This window comes from Rhopalosiphum maidis, chromosome 1 (assembly GCF_003676215.2).
Source record: "Rhopalosiphum maidis isolate BTI-1 chromosome 1, ASM367621v3, whole genome shotgun sequence".
NCBI lineage: Eukaryota > Metazoa > Arthropoda > Insecta > Hemiptera > Aphididae > Rhopalosiphum > Rhopalosiphum maidis.
Window position 1 is genome coordinate 66,807,899 of NC_040877.1, and position 21,244 is coordinate 66,829,142.

The 21,244-nt window shown below is 24.9% G+C and overlaps 2 protein-coding genes across 4 annotated transcripts; one reads left to right on the forward strand and one right to left on the reverse strand.

Annotated features, from left to right (window-relative positions):
* Positions 1–1,668: 1,668 nt before the first annotated feature.
* LOC113548814 (phospholipase DDHD2-like) lies at positions 1,669–13,864 on the reverse strand. 3 transcript variants are annotated; one of them, XM_026949890.1, is made up of 14 exons: positions 13,669–13,864; positions 6,553–6,792; positions 6,281–6,420; positions 6,095–6,221; positions 5,839–6,029; positions 5,357–5,533; positions 5,154–5,301; positions 4,650–4,888; positions 4,421–4,588; positions 4,099–4,258; positions 3,822–4,016; positions 3,610–3,755; positions 3,061–3,257; positions 1,669–2,081 (listed from the first exon to the last, which is right to left on the reverse strand). In XM_026949890.1, the coding sequence occupies exons 1-14, from the start codon at positions 13,751–13,753 to the stop codon at positions 1,871–1,873; spliced, it is 2,424 nt and encodes an 807-aa protein (XP_026805691.1). In that variant the 5' UTR covers positions 13,754–13,864; the 3' UTR covers positions 1,669–1,870. The 3 variants fall into 3 exon arrangements, with proteins under 3 accessions (XP_026805691.1, XP_026805692.1, XP_026805693.1); XM_026949891.1 differs by lacking the exon at positions 13,669–13,864 and adding an exon at positions 11,763–11,793; XM_026949892.1 differs by lacking the exon at positions 6,553–6,792 and having other exon boundaries at positions 13,669–13,862.
* On the forward strand, positions 6,985–13,662 carry LOC113548815. Its single transcript, XM_026949893.1, has 8 exons — positions 6,985–7,168; positions 9,577–9,782; positions 9,847–9,970; positions 12,073–12,283; positions 12,503–12,650; positions 12,720–12,846; positions 13,114–13,290; positions 13,493–13,662. Exons 1-8 carry the CDS (start codon positions 6,985–6,987, stop codon positions 13,624–13,626), a joined length of 1,311 nt encoding a protein of 436 aa, XP_026805694.1. The 3' UTR covers positions 13,627–13,662.
* Positions 13,865–21,244: the final 7,380 nt, after the last annotated feature.

Below are 21,244 nucleotides of genomic sequence, written 5' to 3' on the forward strand. Positions count from 1 at the left end.
AGTCCGGATTTATATTCCGTTAAAACGTTTGAAATATGATGTTTATATGCAGCTAATATTTATGAAATATTCTCAAAAATATTCTGAAAAATATTGATAATACTAACTAATAAGTAAAAAAAAAAAAAAATGCAATATGGTTATTGATTATGATTATGAATTTATAATTTATCATTATTTATGTTATTATATCTTATGTTACATAATTGTCTTATTTATGTTGAATATCCTTTAATATAATCCAATATTACGGAAATATGGTAAAATATTTTATAATATGTACCATAAACTAAAATATTCTCTGAAGTCAAAATATGCACTAATATGCAAAAAAAAACTTTTTGATAGATTTTACAGTTTATGAAATGCAAAGATTTTTTTCTTTTTAAAAATATAAATTCAAATTAATTTACGGCAGCCTGCGGCCGTATGGCCTCCTATGAATGATATGGTGCGGCAGCCGGCGGTTTAAAAATTATCAATACTTAATTATTTTTATACGGACGCCGGCGACCGCATGGCAGTCAACATTTTAAATACTATTAGTTTTATGTATAATTTTTGTTATAATGTTTTTTTCTTGTTTACTAATTTGTTAATATCTTATATGCACATATTCGAAATTGTAATAGGACTTACGTCCGTATATTTGAATAAATAAATATGTTTGAGAAATTTTCAATTATTTTTAATAACGCCAATAACATTTTTGATTTATTTTAAAATATTATTTATTTATAGCATCAAACGTACGTCGATCAAACGGTTTTCAAAGTTATTCGAATAAATACGTGTTTAAAAGTCGCAAGATGCAATGAAAGTGAAATACGTCAGACGGCAGCGGCGTTATTATTTAAAATGTACTGTTATATATTTATTAGTTTACTAAAAAATTACAGTCGACTCTATCCAATAGTTGCATGTATGTATATTTTATAACTCCACACAGGAAAAACATATTCTCATTTCTCAGTAATTCAGTATAATTTTATCAAAAAGTTTGGCCACCCCTGGAATCTAATGTAATCTATTTACTTTCTTTTTTCACTCATCAATGCCCAGACCGAACCGCTGGGTCTAGAGACTTGCACAGAGGTTCCTTAAGCAATGTAGGGGCGCACTAAGAAATGATTTTTCAAAACTCGACCTCTAAGGAGGTAAAAGGTTTTTTTTATATAAATTTAAATATATGTATTTTTTAATTGTATAATAATTATTTGTTATTTCTTCTAAGCGGTTGCTAGGATACTAAAAATATGTCTAATTACTTCAGATGTTTTTTTTTTTTATTTAATTTTTTTAAATTAATTTTATCGGACTAAATTTAAACCTATAACACTCACAGTCACAAAGAAGGTGACTTTCTATTGATAAAATAATTTTAAAAATCGGTTCAGTAGATCCAGACATTACCCCTAAAAACTTCTCTTTATATAATAGTATAGATATGCATATCCATATAAATTAAAACACTCACTCATCTAAATATAATCTAAATGTTTATTCAAAGAAAGAAAATAAGGTAAAACGTAAATAAATTTCTTATCAGCAGGCCAGATTAAGTATGTCCGCGGACCACCATTTGATGTCGCCTCATATAATATAATAACTCGTAAGCCTGATGTTGAATTATGATTTGACTGAGATTTAATAAAATATAATACCTAATAAAACTCTACAATTATTTATTTTTATTTTTATTGAACATGTTAATACATTTTTAATATTGTCATCTATTTTAAATAAACACAATAAACTAATAAATATTAAATATCACAGTAAAGAAAACACCTTTCAATTAATCTAATTTTTACATAAAATATAACATTCCTAAAATTATTTTGTAAGTTATTTCCAATAACTATTATACTTAACACTTATCATCATAAAGTGATGATAATGATCCAAAAGACATGTTAAATCCTGGTGGTTCCTCGAATTGCATACTAGTTGGATAATCAGAATTGTCACTATCGTGAATGTCAAATGGTAGTATTGCATGTTGAATTTGATTATCAGGCGATACTCCCTGTATTGAATAAATTTCCTTTAAGACTAACAAAATAGTGTCTTCGGATTCCCTAAAAAAATTAAAATATAAAATGATTAAAACTGTTTAAATTATGAATATAAAGAACTTAAAAAATAAAAAATAGCGACTATATTTAATTTTACATAGTTGTATCAAAATAATGTTTTTATGTGAGATTGAGTTTAGTTATTTAATTATAGTAGACTTTTAAAGTCTGAGGATAAATAAATAAAAAATAAATTATGCCTAATTGGACTAAATAGACCAGTGATCCTCAACCAGTATGCTGCAGAACACTAGGTTTTTGTGAAATGACCTTGGATGTGCCGCAAAATTATTAAAAATATAAATTGTTTATACATATTTTAGTATGTAGAGTGGTCAGGGATTTTTTTAAATCACCCAAGAGTGCTGTGAACAAAAACAGGTTGAGAACCATTGAATTAAATCCATAACAAAAAAAATTGTTGAGAAAGGGTTAACAATAAAAATGTTCAATTTAAACAATCAATGACAATGAACTAATATACTAATGGTTCTTAACGGGGGTGTTGAGCTTTTTCAAACTCGTAGTTATAAATAATACGACTTTTCAATATTATACAACAACACTACAAATAATTGAACGTGAAATTAAAATAGTTGTAATTAAATACACTATACAATGTCATACGGCATGTTATCTAATTAAATCTTACGTATCAATAGAAAACGTCTTGTTTATAATAGTGAATGAATAACTGATGAATAAATAAATATATATATATATATATAGGAAGTAAATTTGATTTTGTATGAGGGGGGCGTTAGTAGTTAGTTATTAGTTTATTACAATAAAGGGGCGCTGAACTAAAAAAGGTTAAGAACCACTGGAATATATTAATACACAAACTACATGTTGTTTATTAAACTCTAAAAGATACTATATTGGACAGTATAATAATACTTTTAATATGTTAAAATTTTTGTATCTAAAATAAAATAAATTTATCAAACAATGTGTACATTCATAATAAACATTCACGTACCAATAACATAAGTGACTGCCTACAGCAAATAAGTATTCATTGAAACTTTCAATTGGTGCTTCTTGTAAAACACAATCTACTCTATTTCCTTTATTAAGAATACCGGGTTTAATGTTAAGGTATTCAGAAGTTCTTTGAAATGCCTTTGAGTTACTTGTAGAATCTGCTTGTTGAGTTTGTGATTTCTGATCTAATTTCTAATGAAAATAACAATAAAATTAAATTTAATAAATTACAAATTATTAATCAATTATAGAATATTAGACATTTAGTGGAAGTGTGTCAAGAAATGAAAAATAATTTCAGAGCTAAAAATTAATGTTATATTTGCATATTTAATTATAAATTATAAACAGTTGTTAAAATATATCCACATCTTTAAGTATTTAAGCTCTATTTAAAATTGTTTAATATTTAGGACCAATTAAGTATAAATAAGAGTATTAAACTGAAAATATAAGATAAAATAAAATAAGATACTGTTCATGCAATATTATATATTGTATACCTTATCAAATCAAAACTAATATTAACCTATATTATACTTACTATCCTAGAGTCATATTCTATTGAACGACCTGAAGTTGCTTTAGAAAACATAGCCAATTGATAAACTGTATTCCACGTATTTTTTACAGAATTTACAAGATGTGTTTTTAAAGCAGCTCCCACATGTGCCATAGTATCTTTTAGTTCTAAATGTTTAAGATGTTATAATATAAATATACAAGAATGTCTAGAATACATTTATATTTAATTACCTAAATGCATCCTTTTGCGCCCTTTGTGATGTGGTACTTGGAAAGGAGGTATATTTTCAAAAGCCGTATTAATTAATGGTTCAATACGGTAGGCTACTGGGTCATACGGATGAAAAATATTAAGAAATCCTGGACAAGTTGGAAACTTAAAATTTTCTCCTAAACTTTCAATACCTCGTACTGTTACAAACATACCTGAATTATGCAATAAATAGTTTAAAACAAAGAAAAATAGTATTGAGCTGGTTATGGAGTATTCAAATATTAAACAATTTACCAATAGGTGAGCCAAAACCAAAAAAGTAATCAAGTTGGAATTTTAGCTGTGGATATGTGATATACGGTTGTCCAGTACCCGCTTTCCCTAATGTTACATATGATGCACCACGGCTTAATTTAGCTTTTTGCTCTTGAACAACCGATGCCACTGATGACTCCTGTTATAATAAAATAAAATATAAGATATAAATTATTTAAAAAATATACTATATTTCAAACTGAATTTATATTAGATAATTTATATATATTTATATTTTAAGTAGAGTGATGAATGTATTAATTTTACAAAGATGTATTTTTAAATTCAATAGTTAACTTACAGTTTGTTTTGTTGGACTTGGTGGTTGCTGATTACAAAGTAAATCAAATGAAATTAAAGATCCAAGACTATGACCACCTATTGAAACATGTCCGTTAAAATTTGGATTTCTTAATAGATACTGACTATACATTCGATTCATTTCATTTCCAACAGCATTTATTATAGTCTGAAATTATAAAACTGTACATAAATATAAAACATTTTTATTTTTATTTCAAATAAATCACTTGACAAAATGTGGGACTTGTATAAAACAAAACATCCAATATAGTGTCATTGCTAAAGTTCCTGAGACGTGGAATTGATGGCAATGTGATTCTTTTAAGCTTACAATCAATATCTTCACTATGCAGAGCTAAATGCCATGAAACTGGTAATACTTCAATTCTACCAATTTTTTCTGATTGGCACGATGTTTTAAAATGTGATTGTGTTAACTGAAGAGCTAAACTTCGAAAATCGTCCACTAAAAATGAATATACAATTAAAGAATATAAACTATCAATGTATGTGTAGATTCTTTTAGAAGTTTTTAAAGCCGGTTCCAGATGGAACTCATGACGGATTTTTTTTATCTATCCTTCCAATTATAAAATGCTATTATTATTTGGCATCCAAAAATAATGCAGACAATTTTGCCTCTATTAGGACCCGGCTTAAAATTGTAGTTTATAGTTTACTATTCAGATTTAATTAATTGTTATGTTTCTTTTATGAGAAATATGACTTACCAACTTCATAAATTGGTCTCATTTTTAAATCACAGTATGACCCAATTCCGTGTACAATAAATAATAAATGATCTACTTTTGATGGTTCATCACTAGGAATAACAAATTCTTCAAACCCTCGTTTGACTATGCATTGTTTTAATGAAGACTGTAAATTATTACTACAATTATTATTTTGTTTTAATTTGTATTAACTATTTTACTATATTTGCTGCTTGATCCATTTGATAACTTTGAGTTTCTTCGCTATTGTTTAAAAGTGTTATAGATACTCCATTATGGATTATAGCTGTAGGACTATGAAAAACTACTTCTTCGTAATTACCAACTGGAACTCTACGTCCCCATTCATTACTTTCCCAAGCTATTTTGTATTCTTCCTAAGTATAAATACAAAATAGTAATTTTGTTATTATTATATTTATAGGAAGTGATAATGTTTAGTTTAATTTAATTTAAATTAAATTACAAGCGAATTTGGCTAATTTGGCCTAAAGTACAGTAGTAAGTGTTAACAAATAGTATGGGTTCAGCAGAAGTAAGAAAGAATTAGGTAACACATATTAATGTTGGCGTAGGATAAAAAAGACTCCTTTGGACTCGCTCTATGGTAACAAAGTCTGAAGCTGGGTGAGGGTCCCATAGGATTAATCTGTATTCAAGCAGAGGTATAATATAACATTACCTCTAAAAGAGTAGCTGTGACTTCATCGTAAGGAATAAAATTAGATCCATTGCTATTACGAAGGAACCAAGAACAACGTCGTACATTAGTTGTATTATCAGACCAATAAACTGGTTTACGAATTCTTTGATTTAAGTAAACATCAAATCGACTACCATCTGTTGCTATAACTGATTCATTACATTGATCATCTAAAATAAATTTAATATAAAAACATTAAAAACAACTTTAAATAATATATTGAGTATAATCTTACTTAAAATAAAAGCTTTTTCGATTGCATCAGAATCTTTTTGACTAAATGGAACCCATTTATTTTTAACAGCATACTTGCAATAGAACCAATGCCATTTTATAGGTTCATAAGTATATAGTAATAAATCCTATAAAAAATTATTGTTATTTGTTTTATTAATAGTAATTTTATTTGTCCATTTTTTACTTCTGTTTGTGATGTAGATATATTTTCTGGAGCACTCATGGTTTTAAATGGTTTATTTAAAACCACATTAGATGTTTCCGTAACTGTCGAATAATTTTGGTTGTTTATAACATTACTAGTTAATGATGGTTCAGTGTTATCTGTTAACATAATTAAATTAATACAAATATGTTAGTTATATTTCTAAATGTTAAGATTAATTTTAAACTATAAAAACCATAGTATTTTGATTTATTATTTGTAACATTAATGTATAATAATAATATAATAACCTATAGGTGATGGAATGATGTTATGTTGAATATTTCCCAATATTTTTCTTGGTGGTACAATATGAGAATTATATTCATCAAAATTAGAAAATCCAGAACTACTATTTAAGTGTTGTTTAAGTTGTTCACCTGCAGTTCTTAAACATTTAGATTGAGATTCTTCCAAATTCACTTCACTAATATTTTGTTGTAAAAGAGAAAGAGTTAAAGATTCTTGGAACTGGTTAGTAGTATTCTTATCTAAAATCAAACAAAAATATTTGGTATATTTGTATGAGGAAAGATACATATTAAATATAGCCCATCGGAAACCTATCCTTTATAGATAAATATTTGAAACAGATAACAATTAATAGAAGTATTATATAAGCAAAAAATAAGTCTAAATATTCTTCAATAGCTATTGGTTCTGTATTATACTACTAAAGCATCATGTATTTACTAAATATGTTCTTACTTTATTGTGCAGTTCCATGTATTATTGCTAATAACTTAACAATCTTAACAGACTGGAAAAGATCAACTTTACAATGTATGAATAATTTTTTTGAAAATACAGGATTTTGGACAACACATGATACCTTTGTAACTATAATTGGTTTAGATGAAAAAGGAGGTATGTATATTCTATAATAAACTATGTTTAAAAACAAAAAATTAGGTAGTAGCTGTTTTTACTTTAACATAAAAATAGAAAAGAATAATATATGTATTATATAAATAATAAATACTAAATTAATACTAATTAAATAAATTGGATGTAGTAAATCATAGCAGAGAAATCTATAAATAAAAAACATGAAGCCATGTCATATAATGATAATAACTAAAATTTTAACATTTTTCCAACTATATTAAAACGAGTGTTATATTATAACTCAATAATAATAAAACTTTTTTTAGGTAGGGGTAGTTTTAGACTTTGTGAACATTCCTAAATATGACCTAGTAGTTAGTATATCATTATTTTTTTAACAAAGAAATTAATCATTTTATTTTACATAATTTGGAGGTTTTTAAATGTTAAGCTGTAAAGTATAAAATATTTTATTTAGAAACAATTTATTTTAGTATATTTGCTTGTGTTATCATATTGTATAAATTGACAAAAAAATAACTAATTTATTTACCTAATTGTTTACACTGTTTACAGGGTAATCGAAATAAAAATCCCTACTCTTCAATGTTTTAAAAGCTAATTACAAAATAATTTATAATTAATTAAAAACATATAGATTTTATTAAAAAAATATATCATTTATAAAACCAAATAAACCAATGTTACAACTCAAAATACATATTCTAAAAATTAAAATTTATATAAATTATATATTTTGTTTTATTAAAATCTATATTTTTTTAATTAATTATAAATAATTTTATAAATAGCTTTTACGTCTATAAAATAAATTTATTAACAATTATATTAAAATTATTGAATTTATCATTATTATAATCATTATTATTTTTATAATTTGACGTTTCAATCATTTCAAACAAGAAGTGAAGGGATTTTTTTCCGAGGATTTTTATTCCTGGATTCGTTTACAGTGGCATAAATTTTAAAATATGTGTTTAATAAATTACTTTTTAGAATACTATATGGTAACCAGTTTCAAATGAAAATATTTATTATTTGAAAAATGGGTATACGCAGACGCCTAAAGGTAAACAAATTTAGGAAATAATTGTCATTATCAAGAATTAAAAAATGAATATTAGTATAATCATGTTAAAAAAAAGATTGAGCAAGTGAGTATCGCTCTGCTGTATAGTAGAGGTAGAGAGTAGATCACTATAATGGATGTGTTAAATTTGAATGCAATGACAGGTATCATTGTATACGAAAATTGTATACGGATTCTGAACGGAGACGATTTGTCAGTCTAGGATATATCATATATTATAATTATATTACCTATATTATTTAAATTGTTAACAATTTTTCTCAACTACTAATGAAAGTTTCAGTTTTTACGACTTATAATTTTCAAATAACAACAAATATTTTAAATCGTTTTAGGATATATCGTTATTTTACGCGAATTCGTAATAAATTAAATTTCATGTGATCATAAAATATTTTCTATATTGACGCTGAGGTTTTTTTTTACAGTTATCTGAAGAAAAAATTATGGAGAACCTTGTATAGGGTTTTTTTACCTTAAATATAAATTACAAACATTTTATGAATTTTCAACTTCAAAATTCCTTGCAAATTTTCGCGATTTTGACATATTTTGTAAACATTTGAACATTAAATGCTTATGAACAAAAATTGTGACTAACGATTTTTGATTTTATTTTTACTACGAAAAGTACAACTTATAGTAAACCTTGTATTAACTGTTTAAGATTTTTTGGAAAGCCAAATTTTTTTTTTTTTATCGGCATTTCACGAAAAAAAATTTAGAAAAATCGTAAATAGATATAACGCTAATATAAAGACTTCGTAAAAATTTCAAGTATTTACAATGATTTGTTTTTGAGTTACAGCAAAATAAAAAAATTGATTTTGTCGAAAACTGGTTATGCGTGAAAATTCCGGTTTTTCCGTTACTTTTTTAGGGTTTTTCCTGGCGCTTTTGAAAACTACTGTAAATATTTTAGTTTTGACCATCCCTCCCCTTCATTTTCCTTTTCAAATCGGGGCTGAAGTTAAAAATCAAAATACTATTACTATTCCAAAACATTATGACACACAAATAATAATAATAATAATAATAATAATAATAAACACATATCATTGTAAAATCAATACATTCATCACTCCGTTTAGAATCTAAAACTTTAATAAAAAGGATTTAAACTTTGAATAATATCTATAAATATTACTGTGGCTTTTTGTATAAATGAGTCATTGTTTATTTTTTATGACATAGCAATATCCTGTGAACCTGTACACAACTTATCTAGAAAAATATGTTAGTTAGTATAATAACTAATACGTAATCAAAAACTTCCTGGATATATTTTATGTAGTGTAAAAGTGTTATACTCAATAGTCACATTTCCTGTTTACAGATAATGTGGTTCATAATATAGTTCTGAGAAATTTTAACAAATTGATGTCTCAGTACCATAAAACTGATAATCTACTGCAAGAACAAAGTCAAAAGTATTATTCTAGATTAATAGATACTCTGAATCATTCAAAGAATCAATTTTTATTGTTTGGTGAAAAATCAATGTTAAATAATGAAGAATTTTTTCTACAAAACTATACTAATGTAGCTTCAGCATATTAAAATGATAATTTATTGTTAAACTGATATTAATAATTATTTATTTCAGGTAGAAATAATATGGTGTAAAGATGGTAAATGTGAAAATTGTAAAGAAAACATGCCTAAACCATTAGCAATTGTGAATCAAGTTTCAGAAATTAAAACCATTGATGAACAAAATCAACCTAAAAGTAATTTAAACTAGTATAAAACTTAAAGATAACATCATTATTTAAAAGTAAAAAAATTACAAAACATTTCATACTTGAAAGTATAGAAAATAGATAACACAATAAGCATATTAATTAATCATTATTATTAGTAATTCTAGTTTGCTATATACATTAAAATGCTATCTCAGAAAAAAAAACACAAATTATTGACCTTTAAAATGTGATAGCATCTACATATAATATTAAAAGTTGCCATAACAACTGTTATGTAAGATTTAATGTGTTATCCATCATTTTATAGTTTATTAAAAATATAAAGGAATAATACATTTTTTACTATAGTATATTAATTGATTTTAAGTTAATTAAAATTTAAAATTAGTAAATAAAAATTATTCAATAATGCATTTAAAATTTACTAAAATAAATTTGTCTTATAATTCGATAAAGATAAGAATAAAATAAAAATGTTTGTTATTTAAATTTCTTTTAAATTCTGTTCTATAACTAAACTAGATCGTTTTTATGCTAAAAATTAGTCTAGAGAATGTCTTTGGTTATAATAATTATTAATAATCATTAACTACAGAATACAGATACAATTTTAGACAATGAAGGTCTGGTTAATTTAGTCAAATAAGTATTATATATTTATATACCATTTATATTATAAGAAATATGAAGTTGAAAATATAATGGTAGACTAATACAAATATATATATATATATTTTATTATACATACAATGTATCTTAAATAACATACATACATCAATAAACATTTTTTTTTGATAATATTTTTATTGTGTATGATTAATTACGAAAATATGATGGTTGATGACGTATAAGATAATAACCTTGACTAAAATGTGCTTATGCAATTTCCATTAAATGAAATTAATTAATAGGTAAACAATTAAATAATAATACGTTACTATTGGTATCTCTAAAGTTAATGTAATAACTTATAAATTACATTAAACAAACATTGAATTATAATATACATTATTATTACAATATATATAAATACCAACTAGTTACTGTCTGGGTTTAATTTTTATAAATTATGTTAATTTAAGGTGATTCTTTAGCAGTTTCCTCTTGTTTAATCAAAAAGTATTAATGTTTTGAAAAATATTTATTTTACGTAATCTGAAGCCAATAAAAATAACATTTTTTTAACATAATTTTTTGATTTGTTTTACTTTTTTGAATAACATTTAATATTCTGAGGAAAGCAATAAAATTATTGATTTCACAATGACAAATTTTTTATTTTTATTTTTTTGTTTGCCTGTTTCATCTTTTGGATCAGTAAAAACTTCAATATTTTTTATATTAAGAGGTGATTCTGGTGGAAAAATATTAATTTTTAATCAAAAACTGTGTTCAATAAAATCGATTTTCTTATTGTAATTCAAAAACAAATTACAGTAAACACGCTTGTATAGTTAGAATTTTTTTTAGGAGAATATTTAATCTTATATTTAAATATATTCATATTTTCATTTTAAGGGTGGTTTCTGGTAGTAAATTAGATTTAGTTGGTATTTTAAGGGGTCAAAAAAGCAAATTTCAAAACAAAAAAAGGTTAAATAATATTTATTTTGACACCATTATTTTTAAAATGTTAATTTAGGTAAGTATTTAAAATTGAACAGAAAAACAAATTGTATGACAGCCAAACAATAATTATACATCTACTTCTAAATAGGGAATAATCACTAATTCTTTGAATCAATTAATTCTAGAAATTATTTTTTTTTCCTGTTAGCTTTTATATTAGAGTAAATTAATCTACTAACAAACTTACTTAAATGTGTAAACATTCCATGTTCTATTAATGTATTTTACAATTTTTAAATTTTTTAGTGTTATTTACAATTTTAAATATTAATATTTAATAAATTATTCATCAATTCTTTAAAAATTAATAAATTATAAAAATCCAACAAGAAAAAAAAATAATGCTTTAACATTTAACATTATAATAAATCAATTCTTTATAATAAACCTAACAGTTAACACAATATTAGGACTTCTGTATGTTATACATTAGTAAGAGTAGTTATATAGTAACAATGCAACATCCTCTCAGTGTTATTAATTATTATAATTTATAGATAAAGCTTCTGATAAATCGTGGTCAGATGAAATGATAGATGGAGCTAAAAGTTTTAGATTGGAACTATCTCCTTACTCTGTTTTAACGGGGATTTCAGGAGAAACAGTTAAGTTATATTTCAGAATCATTCATAAAAGTTGGATGCCTTTGGAATATAATTTTCATTGTTATGATCAAATGGGTCTTATAAGATCAGTTTTACCTACAAGGTAAGTGATGTTATACTATGATAATTTATTGATATAATAATATTAATGCTGGATACTAGAATTTCAATTTAAAATATTGTTTGCCCAAAATATATACTAATTAAAATTAAAACTAACTGACTTTGTTATTTAAAATAATATACTTTAGAATTTTAATAACAAAATAAATTATCTTTAATTTATAATACACCTATAAAGTATGTTAATATTTATTTTTAGTGTAGTACTACCTCCAAATAGTCCACCATTTGATGTGATGGTAGTTTTAGAGGTAATGGGACCAGAAGGATCAACTGACCAAATTACATTTTCCGTTCTTCAACCAGAATTTGAAACTATAAAAATTAATTTTTACATTGGAAAACTAGTATGACCTAATAAAAATATATGTGTAATATATAAACTAATGAATAATTATTAATATAAATATTTTCAGACAGGAGATACTACACGTCCTACAATAGATTATATATTTAATGGGGATTGTCGTTTTGCAGATACTCCACATACTTGTGCGTCAGAAAAATGGAATATTGAAGTAACTATTCAAGATGAAAATTCAGGTGACTCTTTAAAAATAATAAAGGAATTTGAATTTTGTATCATATTTTATTATTTATTATTATTGGATAAGTTTTTTTTACTATTATTATTAGTATTTTTATTAAATAAGCTCAAAAGTTAAAGAGATTTATTCATCCTAAATAATTTAGGCATTGCATTTGAAAAACAATTTAATATTAAGCAGATAAACTAAATTCAAAATGAGTTTTAGAATAGAACGATAGATTTTGTGTTTATTTTTTAAAATTAGACTGTTTTTATTTTAGGATTAGCTATGATATCCTCAATCCCAAATAATATACGGTTCCGCAATGAGTTTAATATTGGGACCAAATTACCAGTAATTATATACTACACAGCAACATGTTGTTTTCCAAAATTTGAAATTATTGCCACAGATCTACGAGGCAATACTCATAAAAAAACAATAGATGCAGAAAAACGTAAGTATAATAATACTAAGAACTCAATTCATATTACTAGATACTGATTTTAACTTTAAAAATTATAAATTAATAATAACAAAGTGGTTCAGTTTGTTTGTATCTAATTTTCCTGGTACAGGTGTTTATTTAAAATTTTAATCAATTCACTTTTATATATACAATAGAATTAAATTATCATGAATTAAATTTTATGTTGCAGAATACTTAAATATTGCAGAGATTGCATTAATAGTTCTATCAGCAATAGTTTTATTACTTCTTATTTTATTTTTAATTTGGGGTATTATAAGATGTCAACGAAGAAAAAGAAGTCGTGATTTTTTATCAAGATAAAATACCTATAATTTATTAAAGGTAGGTTTATAAAATATTTACCTGTAGTATTAATTTTTGAATGTGAATTTTCATTAACAATATTGCTGGATGAAATATCATCTTTATTATCATTTATGTCAGACATTTTTAAATTTGTGGTATTTTATTAATTTAATTAAAATTGTACATTCAATAGAAATATTGTTATTCAAATTTGAACTATATAAGCACAAATTAATTATATAATTAAGATACACAGCAAGAAATAGGTATAAAAATAATTGTATGTATGTTTTCGAAGCAAATAAAGTATGAAATAATATTTTTATATTTCTTAAGTAGTTAAGACTATAGTTAATAGCAAGTAATGACGAATCACGAATGAGTTATGAATAATTTAATAATGTATCAATACTATTAATATTATTATTAATGTAATTACTGATTACAAAGTGAAAACACACGAATGAGTAATGAGTAATGGTAATGATAACAATAAGTCAATAAACACAATGTTATCTAAGCGAGTGTTGCAATATTTATTTTTTAAATCATCCTGCGATAGTCCGATTTTATCTTATCTTACTTGTCTTAACTCATGACTAATTTGTCATGACTTAACTTAATTATCATACGATATATTCTGTGATTTTATTTTTACTTTTCATCATAATATCAATAATATCATAGGCATAGACTTAACCTAGTCTATGACACTTATATAGTGGACTTATAATATATTTTAAGCTTTAAATTCGACCATTGGTTTTATTCATGGGATTTAGTGATTCACTGAATATTATAACACCAGTGATACCTCTCCAATAGAAAGTTAAGTTACCAGTTACCACGAGGACTGAGGACTAGAGACATTGTTTAAAAATTATTATAGCAGTAGTATAGGCCTAAGAGCCTTAAGCAATAGTGAGAAGATATTCTATATATTTTATATTACAGAATTTATTTTGTGATTATAATACTTAGGAGTTTAATTTTAAAATGTATAAATTTTAATCGTGGTGATCATACTCACATCCAAAATTTAAGATACCTAAGTATTACACTAGGTATCGCACTATCTAATAATGTTATAAATCGTGCTCGTGTCTCAAGCCAGAAATAATAAAGTAGTACCAGCTAAACTTTATAAACAAATAAACAATACTTATCCTAAAGCGTATACGTATCTGATAAAAAATAACAATACATTTCTTATGAGTTACGGCCTTACGGGCTTGTTTAGGTAGGTAAATACCTTGCAGCGACGCAGCATAACGTAAGCGTGTTGAAGTTGTGTACTTGCGTATATTTTGTTTGTTTGACATACATACTTGATTAGATTTTAATTTTTAACCACCACGGTGATCATTAATTATACATTAAGGATGAACTGACTAAATATTGTGCTAATAAACTATAAAATATAAATATAATAAATATTTACTGCCGCTATTATTAGGAGTATTAATTATATCAGGATTTAGGAGTAGAGACGCATATTACATAATATTATTATCTAGGTAAGTACTTACAGGTATCGTGAAAAACTGAAAAAATAACACTATTATGTGAAATTTTGCAAAATTAAAAAATTAGAAGACAAGTGAGGACAATGATTAATATTTAATTATTATATTAGTGTTTTTATGAATTAATAACTAAAAATATAAAATTAAATATTCCTCTTGGTGCTAAGCATGATTAAAGATATTACAATCTTTAATCGTGGTGTAGAGGAGTTATTTAAATCAGGAACTACTACAGTACTACATATAGTAGTCTGTGACTTAAATATTTCGAAAAAACCTACGTGAGTGGAACTATACATCGAATACATAAACAAAATTTCTATTTAATCTTATCATTCAATGTTTTCCAGCGATATTTTTTCCGGTAACATGAAATGTCCACCAGACAATCCAGACTACAACATTTGATAATAATGAAAAATATACTTCAATTTAAGAAAAAGATTATGAAACATTTATATTTTACATATTATTGTTTACATTTTAATATAAATGTATAATGGCCGTTTTTAAATCATACATATTACATATATATATATATATCATATGTGTTAGGTAGGTATATATCATTTTTAATGGTAATCGGTAAAAAATGACAGAAAAAACGACACGGCTATGAACGACAAGGTGAAAAATGTTATAGTTTTGATTAAAGTTATTAAAATAATTGCCGTCATAAATAAATTTGTTTTTAAATATACATAGAAATCTGAAAGCATGCTTGTTAAAATAAAAACTTTACAATTTATATAAATTTTTACACTTTTTTAACCCCTCCATCCTGAAATTAATTTTTATATACGCCACTGCCCACTGATCATAAGATGTTTCCGGTTTCGTCTGTAATATGTTATGCCTACATAATTTTGATGAACAAAGCTGCGACGATAATGATAGGTAATAATAGAGAACAGAGTACAGAGATCGGACTAATAACCAAACGGAGGAGTGACATAGGCGTAAATTGGGGAGGGGGGCTTAAAAAGGCTTAGCCTCTTACATTATTTTAAGTTTTTCAACAAATTTCAGGTAATTTATTAGAGAAAATTATAAAATGTACCTACTACGTAATTTCTAAATAGGATATGCGATAGGTATTTGTTATAATATGTACGTTTAAGGTTAATGTATCATGTATGGATTTTTCTATTGTGAATTTGTAATAAAATTAGAATGCTTGAACTATACGTTAATATTTTACAACGACAGCGATAACAGGTTATGTATACGCCGTTAAATAAATAATTTTGAAGTTTTTATATACATCTTATATAATAAATAATGCTATAATAAAATTGTAAAATGTTTATGTAGGGGTACGGGGGGGGGCGAAGCCCTCCGCCGCGGGCCTGTTCTGTTATTATTTTAGTCCCCCCCTCTTTTAACAAGCCAAATTTACAACTATACCAATACATGACATTTTAAAGTAAAAAGCATTTGACGTTTTTTACAACATTGTCTATATTTTACCCTTATCGCTTTTTACCGTATTGTTTTTTACCTGTCGTTTTTTTCCAAGATTCATTTTTTATACAGGCCATAGGGTTATTTATTAGGGGAATCAGACATATCAGTAAAAGGTGCATTGCGAAAATTAATATAGTTAATTATTTTATTATAGACTATAGTAACAGCCAACAGGCAACAGCATTGATTATTGAATAAACTAAAAATAGTCTATTGTATAATCAATGGTAATAGATAGAGTGCGAATTTGTTTATTTATTGAAACTATGTAAAAAAATGTTTTCAAAAATCATAATTACTTTTTGAAATAATGAATGTTTTATGATAAAAGAATCGCTGTATATTGTTTTTCTAAATTAATATAGTTGTATAAATTTTGTTTTATTCGACAGATGATAAAACAAATCACTATATAGATCAGTGTTCTAATTTATAATTTTAATTTTCGTTTAAAATATTATGTAAAATATTATACAAACAAAATATAAAAATTATTATGTGATATATTTTTTGTTTTTTAAGATTAAAAAAATAATATATAAAAATGAAACTACAAAATTTTTATGTTTGCAAGAATGTTTGAGGGGGCCTGATGGGCTTTTTGGGAGGCTAAGCCCCCTCAAGCTCCCCCGATTTCCGCCAATGAATATAACAATATAAAATGATTTGCATACAATGCAATTCACATTTAGGTAAGTAAATTTATTTTAGGATACATTTTTTATATAAATTGATTCCTATTTTTTTTTGATAGATTAAAACTACCTACAAAAAAAGAAGAAAAAATTAAGAAAAGTAAATAAATATTTATAGTTGGGTTCGATAATTTTTTTAAATTGTAAAATTTTTTTTTAATTGTAATAATTAAATGTTTAAAAAATAAATTTTTTTTGCTAATTTTTTTATCCATATTTTTTATTTGTCGCGCATATTTTAACATTTTAGAGCATATAGTTATGCATATTTAGGGTTTTTTTAGCACACATTTGGTTGGTTTTTACGCATATAATTCCGCGCTCTATATAGACTAATAGTGCTTGAATTGGAGAGTAGACGAGAAGCGCCTTTTTTTAGAAATATTTTTACGTCCTCTTTTAATTATATCCTAATTAAAACAATATTTAAATCTTCAGGTTTATATTTTTGCAGTATTATCCTTTTATTACTTTTATATTTCCAGCACTGATTAGTACCTACTTATAACAAACCTATCTCATGATTCATTTTTATTATTTTTTTATCGTCAAAATATTATTAGAATCATAATATTTTATTTCTGGATTTTTTTTTCATTTTGCCACTGAAGTGATTCAATAAATCGGGCAATGGTCCAACTTTCAAGACCTCAAATATCTCCTGCAGGCGATATAGGTACTGGTAATGTGATAAACTGATAAATTGCATAATTAAATCTGTTTACCTGTCTGTCTTAACCTAATAAAACTATATTTTTCAATGCTTTAGAACTCATCTTAATTCTTAATATTTAAATATTCAATGATATCTAAAACATTTTAATAAATACCTAGCTAGTTTTATTAATTTTTAATACTTTGTATGTACAAATTGCCTATTATACCTATTACCTAATATTATGATGTTATTACTTATTAGGTACATATACCTATACCTATATAATACAACTTATAACTTAAGTATCGTCAGTTTTCAGTATCAAAGTACCCACGATCTATCTATAAGTTATAAAATTGCAGTAAGTAGATAGATTTCATTTATTAATAACTATTATTATTTATTACAAAACCAATATAATATAAGTATTACAATAAATTATTAAAACTCGAAAACAATAATAAAGGTCGATATTTTATTAACAGATTATAGATTAGTAATGCAGTTATTATCAGATTATCTTACGCAACGTTTACAAAATACGTAGGTTAGATACATGACGATGACGTGTTGCCGTGTTGATAAAATATGTATTACGTAGGTACGTTTATAATAAATAATAATATAATAATTAATAAGCATTAAGCAAACACAAATAAAACTGGAAAATTCACTTTACTGTCTGTTGTAGAATGTAGGTTATTGTATGGAGTAGATTTCGATTTTTGTGTTTACCTTTACCAGTGCTCGATTTGGAGGGGCGCAGGGGGACGGAGTACCCCAAATAATTTTTCAGAAATTTTAGCGTACTCCTACTTTTATTTTTAAGGGGAACGCAGAGGACACTGCATCGTCTGAATCATTCTTAATTTTTATCAAAATGCACGTGATAAGATCATAATAATTTTTCTTATCATAGATTTAATATTTATTATTATTATTTAACTAATTAACTTAAATCATCACTACAAATTGTGCCACAAAACATTTGTTCCACATTGTATTTGTTCTAACTACTATTGAATCCTAGAATATACGTCTTATGATATATTATGGAACTATTTAAATAAATAGTTAAAATGAATTGTTTTTTATTTAGTTAGTCTTGAGTTTGTTATAATATTAGTTATAACTAAAATATACAATATAATATTTACAGTCATTTTTTTTTAGTTTGATTATTTATAAATATTTTTCATATGATTTAAAGAGGGGTATAGGGGGTGTGGATGCGTAGCCTCCACGGCTTAGTAACGTTTAACAAGTGATGGGGACGCTCTTTTTTTAAAAGTTAACAGTCTCCCTACTTTAATTTTGCCAAGTCGAGCACTGACCTTTACATCTATTCACTATTGTAGTTCTAATTGGTCACCAGTGGCGGCCATCCTTAAAAAATATAAATGTGGCGAAACATAAGAAGTAATATCAACCATCCTTAATAATATCCATCTATACTGAATAGTTATTTATTCAACATGTTAAAAAATAAAATAGTTACTATTATTATAGATACTATTAAAATATTCCAAAGTATTATTCTGTATTATTTGCATACGAAAAATTACATAGACCCCCCCTCCCAACAGGTTTTAATAGTTAGGTTATAATAGTGTTGGAAAGTAAATCAGTTATAAATAAACAACTACGATTTTTATTATTGTAAAGTACAGAATTACGGTGGTTTGTACGCGGAAACGCAAAAACAGAAAGTGCGTACCACAAAGGCGATTAAATCTATTTTCTTCTCAAAAACATGAAATAGATATACCTACATAAAAAAAATATCACCGTCAATTTCAAATATATTACTTTTATTCTATACCTTCGATAATATACTATGATTTTATGAATTATTTGTTGGCTGACCTATAGGCTATAGCTATAGCCGCTATATCTAGGTACATTTCTTTTTATTAAGTCTATAAATCGGATTATTTTTATCTTGGTTATATAAGATATTACACGCATTACTTGTCTTCCATATACCTAGGTACATATTTTTAAAAATAAATTACTTTTAAATAAAATATATAACTAAGAATTTCTTGGGAGTTTTTGAAAAAATATATAATTTATGATAATTATGTTATAACCAACTTAACCAAGACTCTGCATTTAAAAACTATTAAGTATGTATGCATATATGCACTAAAAACTGGCAAAATATGCTCTATAAATACTTAAAATATACTCTAATTTTTCAAAAATATGCCAAGAAAATTATTTAAATTTAACTTTTATTCTTATTAATTTTATAATTAAACAAAGAAATCAACGCGAATAAGAATAATACTCGAACACAAGCACGACACACGTTGGATCGCACCGAACTAAAAACAGTTGTCTAACGGTTTTTGTCATCAGTTAATCGTTATATACGAGTTGAATAGTTGATATAGGAAATTAATTTAATCTCGACTTCAATAGTACAATAGTCATTAATACACATTAAATACCCGACTAAAAATAAAATAGTACAAAAAAGTATTTAAACAAAAAAATTATTAAACAAATATGCAAAATAAGATTTGGTATTTGAACTACAAATAATTCAAAACAAATTTTGGTCGAATCCATTTTATTATACCATGTAACAAATAAAAAAACACGCAAATGCATAAAATTGGGCGTATGTAATTTGCGCCAAAAACAACCTAAAGAAAAAAATATTTATATTATTTGTGCCACATTTGAAAATTTATTTAGTAATTTGCGCCACATATAACTAAATAAAATGACATTATATATAATCTGCACCATTTTGTACCTTAAAAAATTGTTATTTTAAATAACTAAACAATTTTTTTACAAAATAACATATTATTGTATTTTTAATCATTAATCAATCAAGTTCATCTTAATATTAATATTAATAGTTCATCTTAAGTTATACATTTCTAAAAAATTATTATAAGTAATTAAAAAGAAGTATAATTCCAATGTAAACAATTCAGCCATATTATAGTTATAAATAAATGTATGTAAGTATACTTGAATTCCAACAATTGAAGTTAAAAGTGTGGCGTAGATTACTGAAATTAATTTTAGATGTGGTGCAAAATATATGTTATATTTTTGCGCAAATTACATACGTACTTAAATTTACCTATTGGTGGCGAAAATTACAGGTTATAAAATTGGCACAAAATACTATCTCTCATTAAATTTATAGCCTAGGTTATAACCTTACTAGAACAAGATAAGGATGTAATTTTGTAAAAAAGGTATAATTATAGTTTATAACTATATTTATCTATACGGGATATAATGGGTATATTTTAGTAATA

What these genes read in the sequence shown, in the direction of transcription:
- LOC113548815 (XM_026949893.1), top strand. Translation starts at nt 6,985, where the DNA reads ATGTATTTACTAAATATGTTCTTACTTTATTGTGCAGTTCCATGTATT. An exon ending in TGAACAAAATCAACCTAAAA is followed by an intron (nt 9,971 to 12,072) that starts GTAATTTAAACT and finishes TATAATTTATAG; the next exon opens with ATAAAGCTTCTGATAAATCG. An exon ending in AGATCAGTTTTACCTACAAG is followed by an intron (nt 12,284 to 12,502) that starts GTAAGTGATGTT and finishes ATTTATTTTTAG; the next exon opens with TGTAGTACTACCTCCAAATA.
- LOC113548814 (XM_026949890.1), bottom strand. Translation starts at nt 13,753, where the DNA reads ATGTCTGACATAAATGATAATAAAGATGATATTTCATCCAGCAATATT. An exon ending in CAAGTCCCACATTTTGTCAA is followed by an intron (nt 4,589 to 4,649) that starts GTGATTTATTTG and finishes TTATAATTTCAG; the next exon opens with ACTATAATAAATGCTGTTGG. An exon ending in TAGAATATGACTCTAGGATA is followed by an intron (nt 3,258 to 3,609) that starts GTAAGTATAATA and finishes TATTTTCATTAG; the next exon opens with AAATTAGATCAGAAATCACA.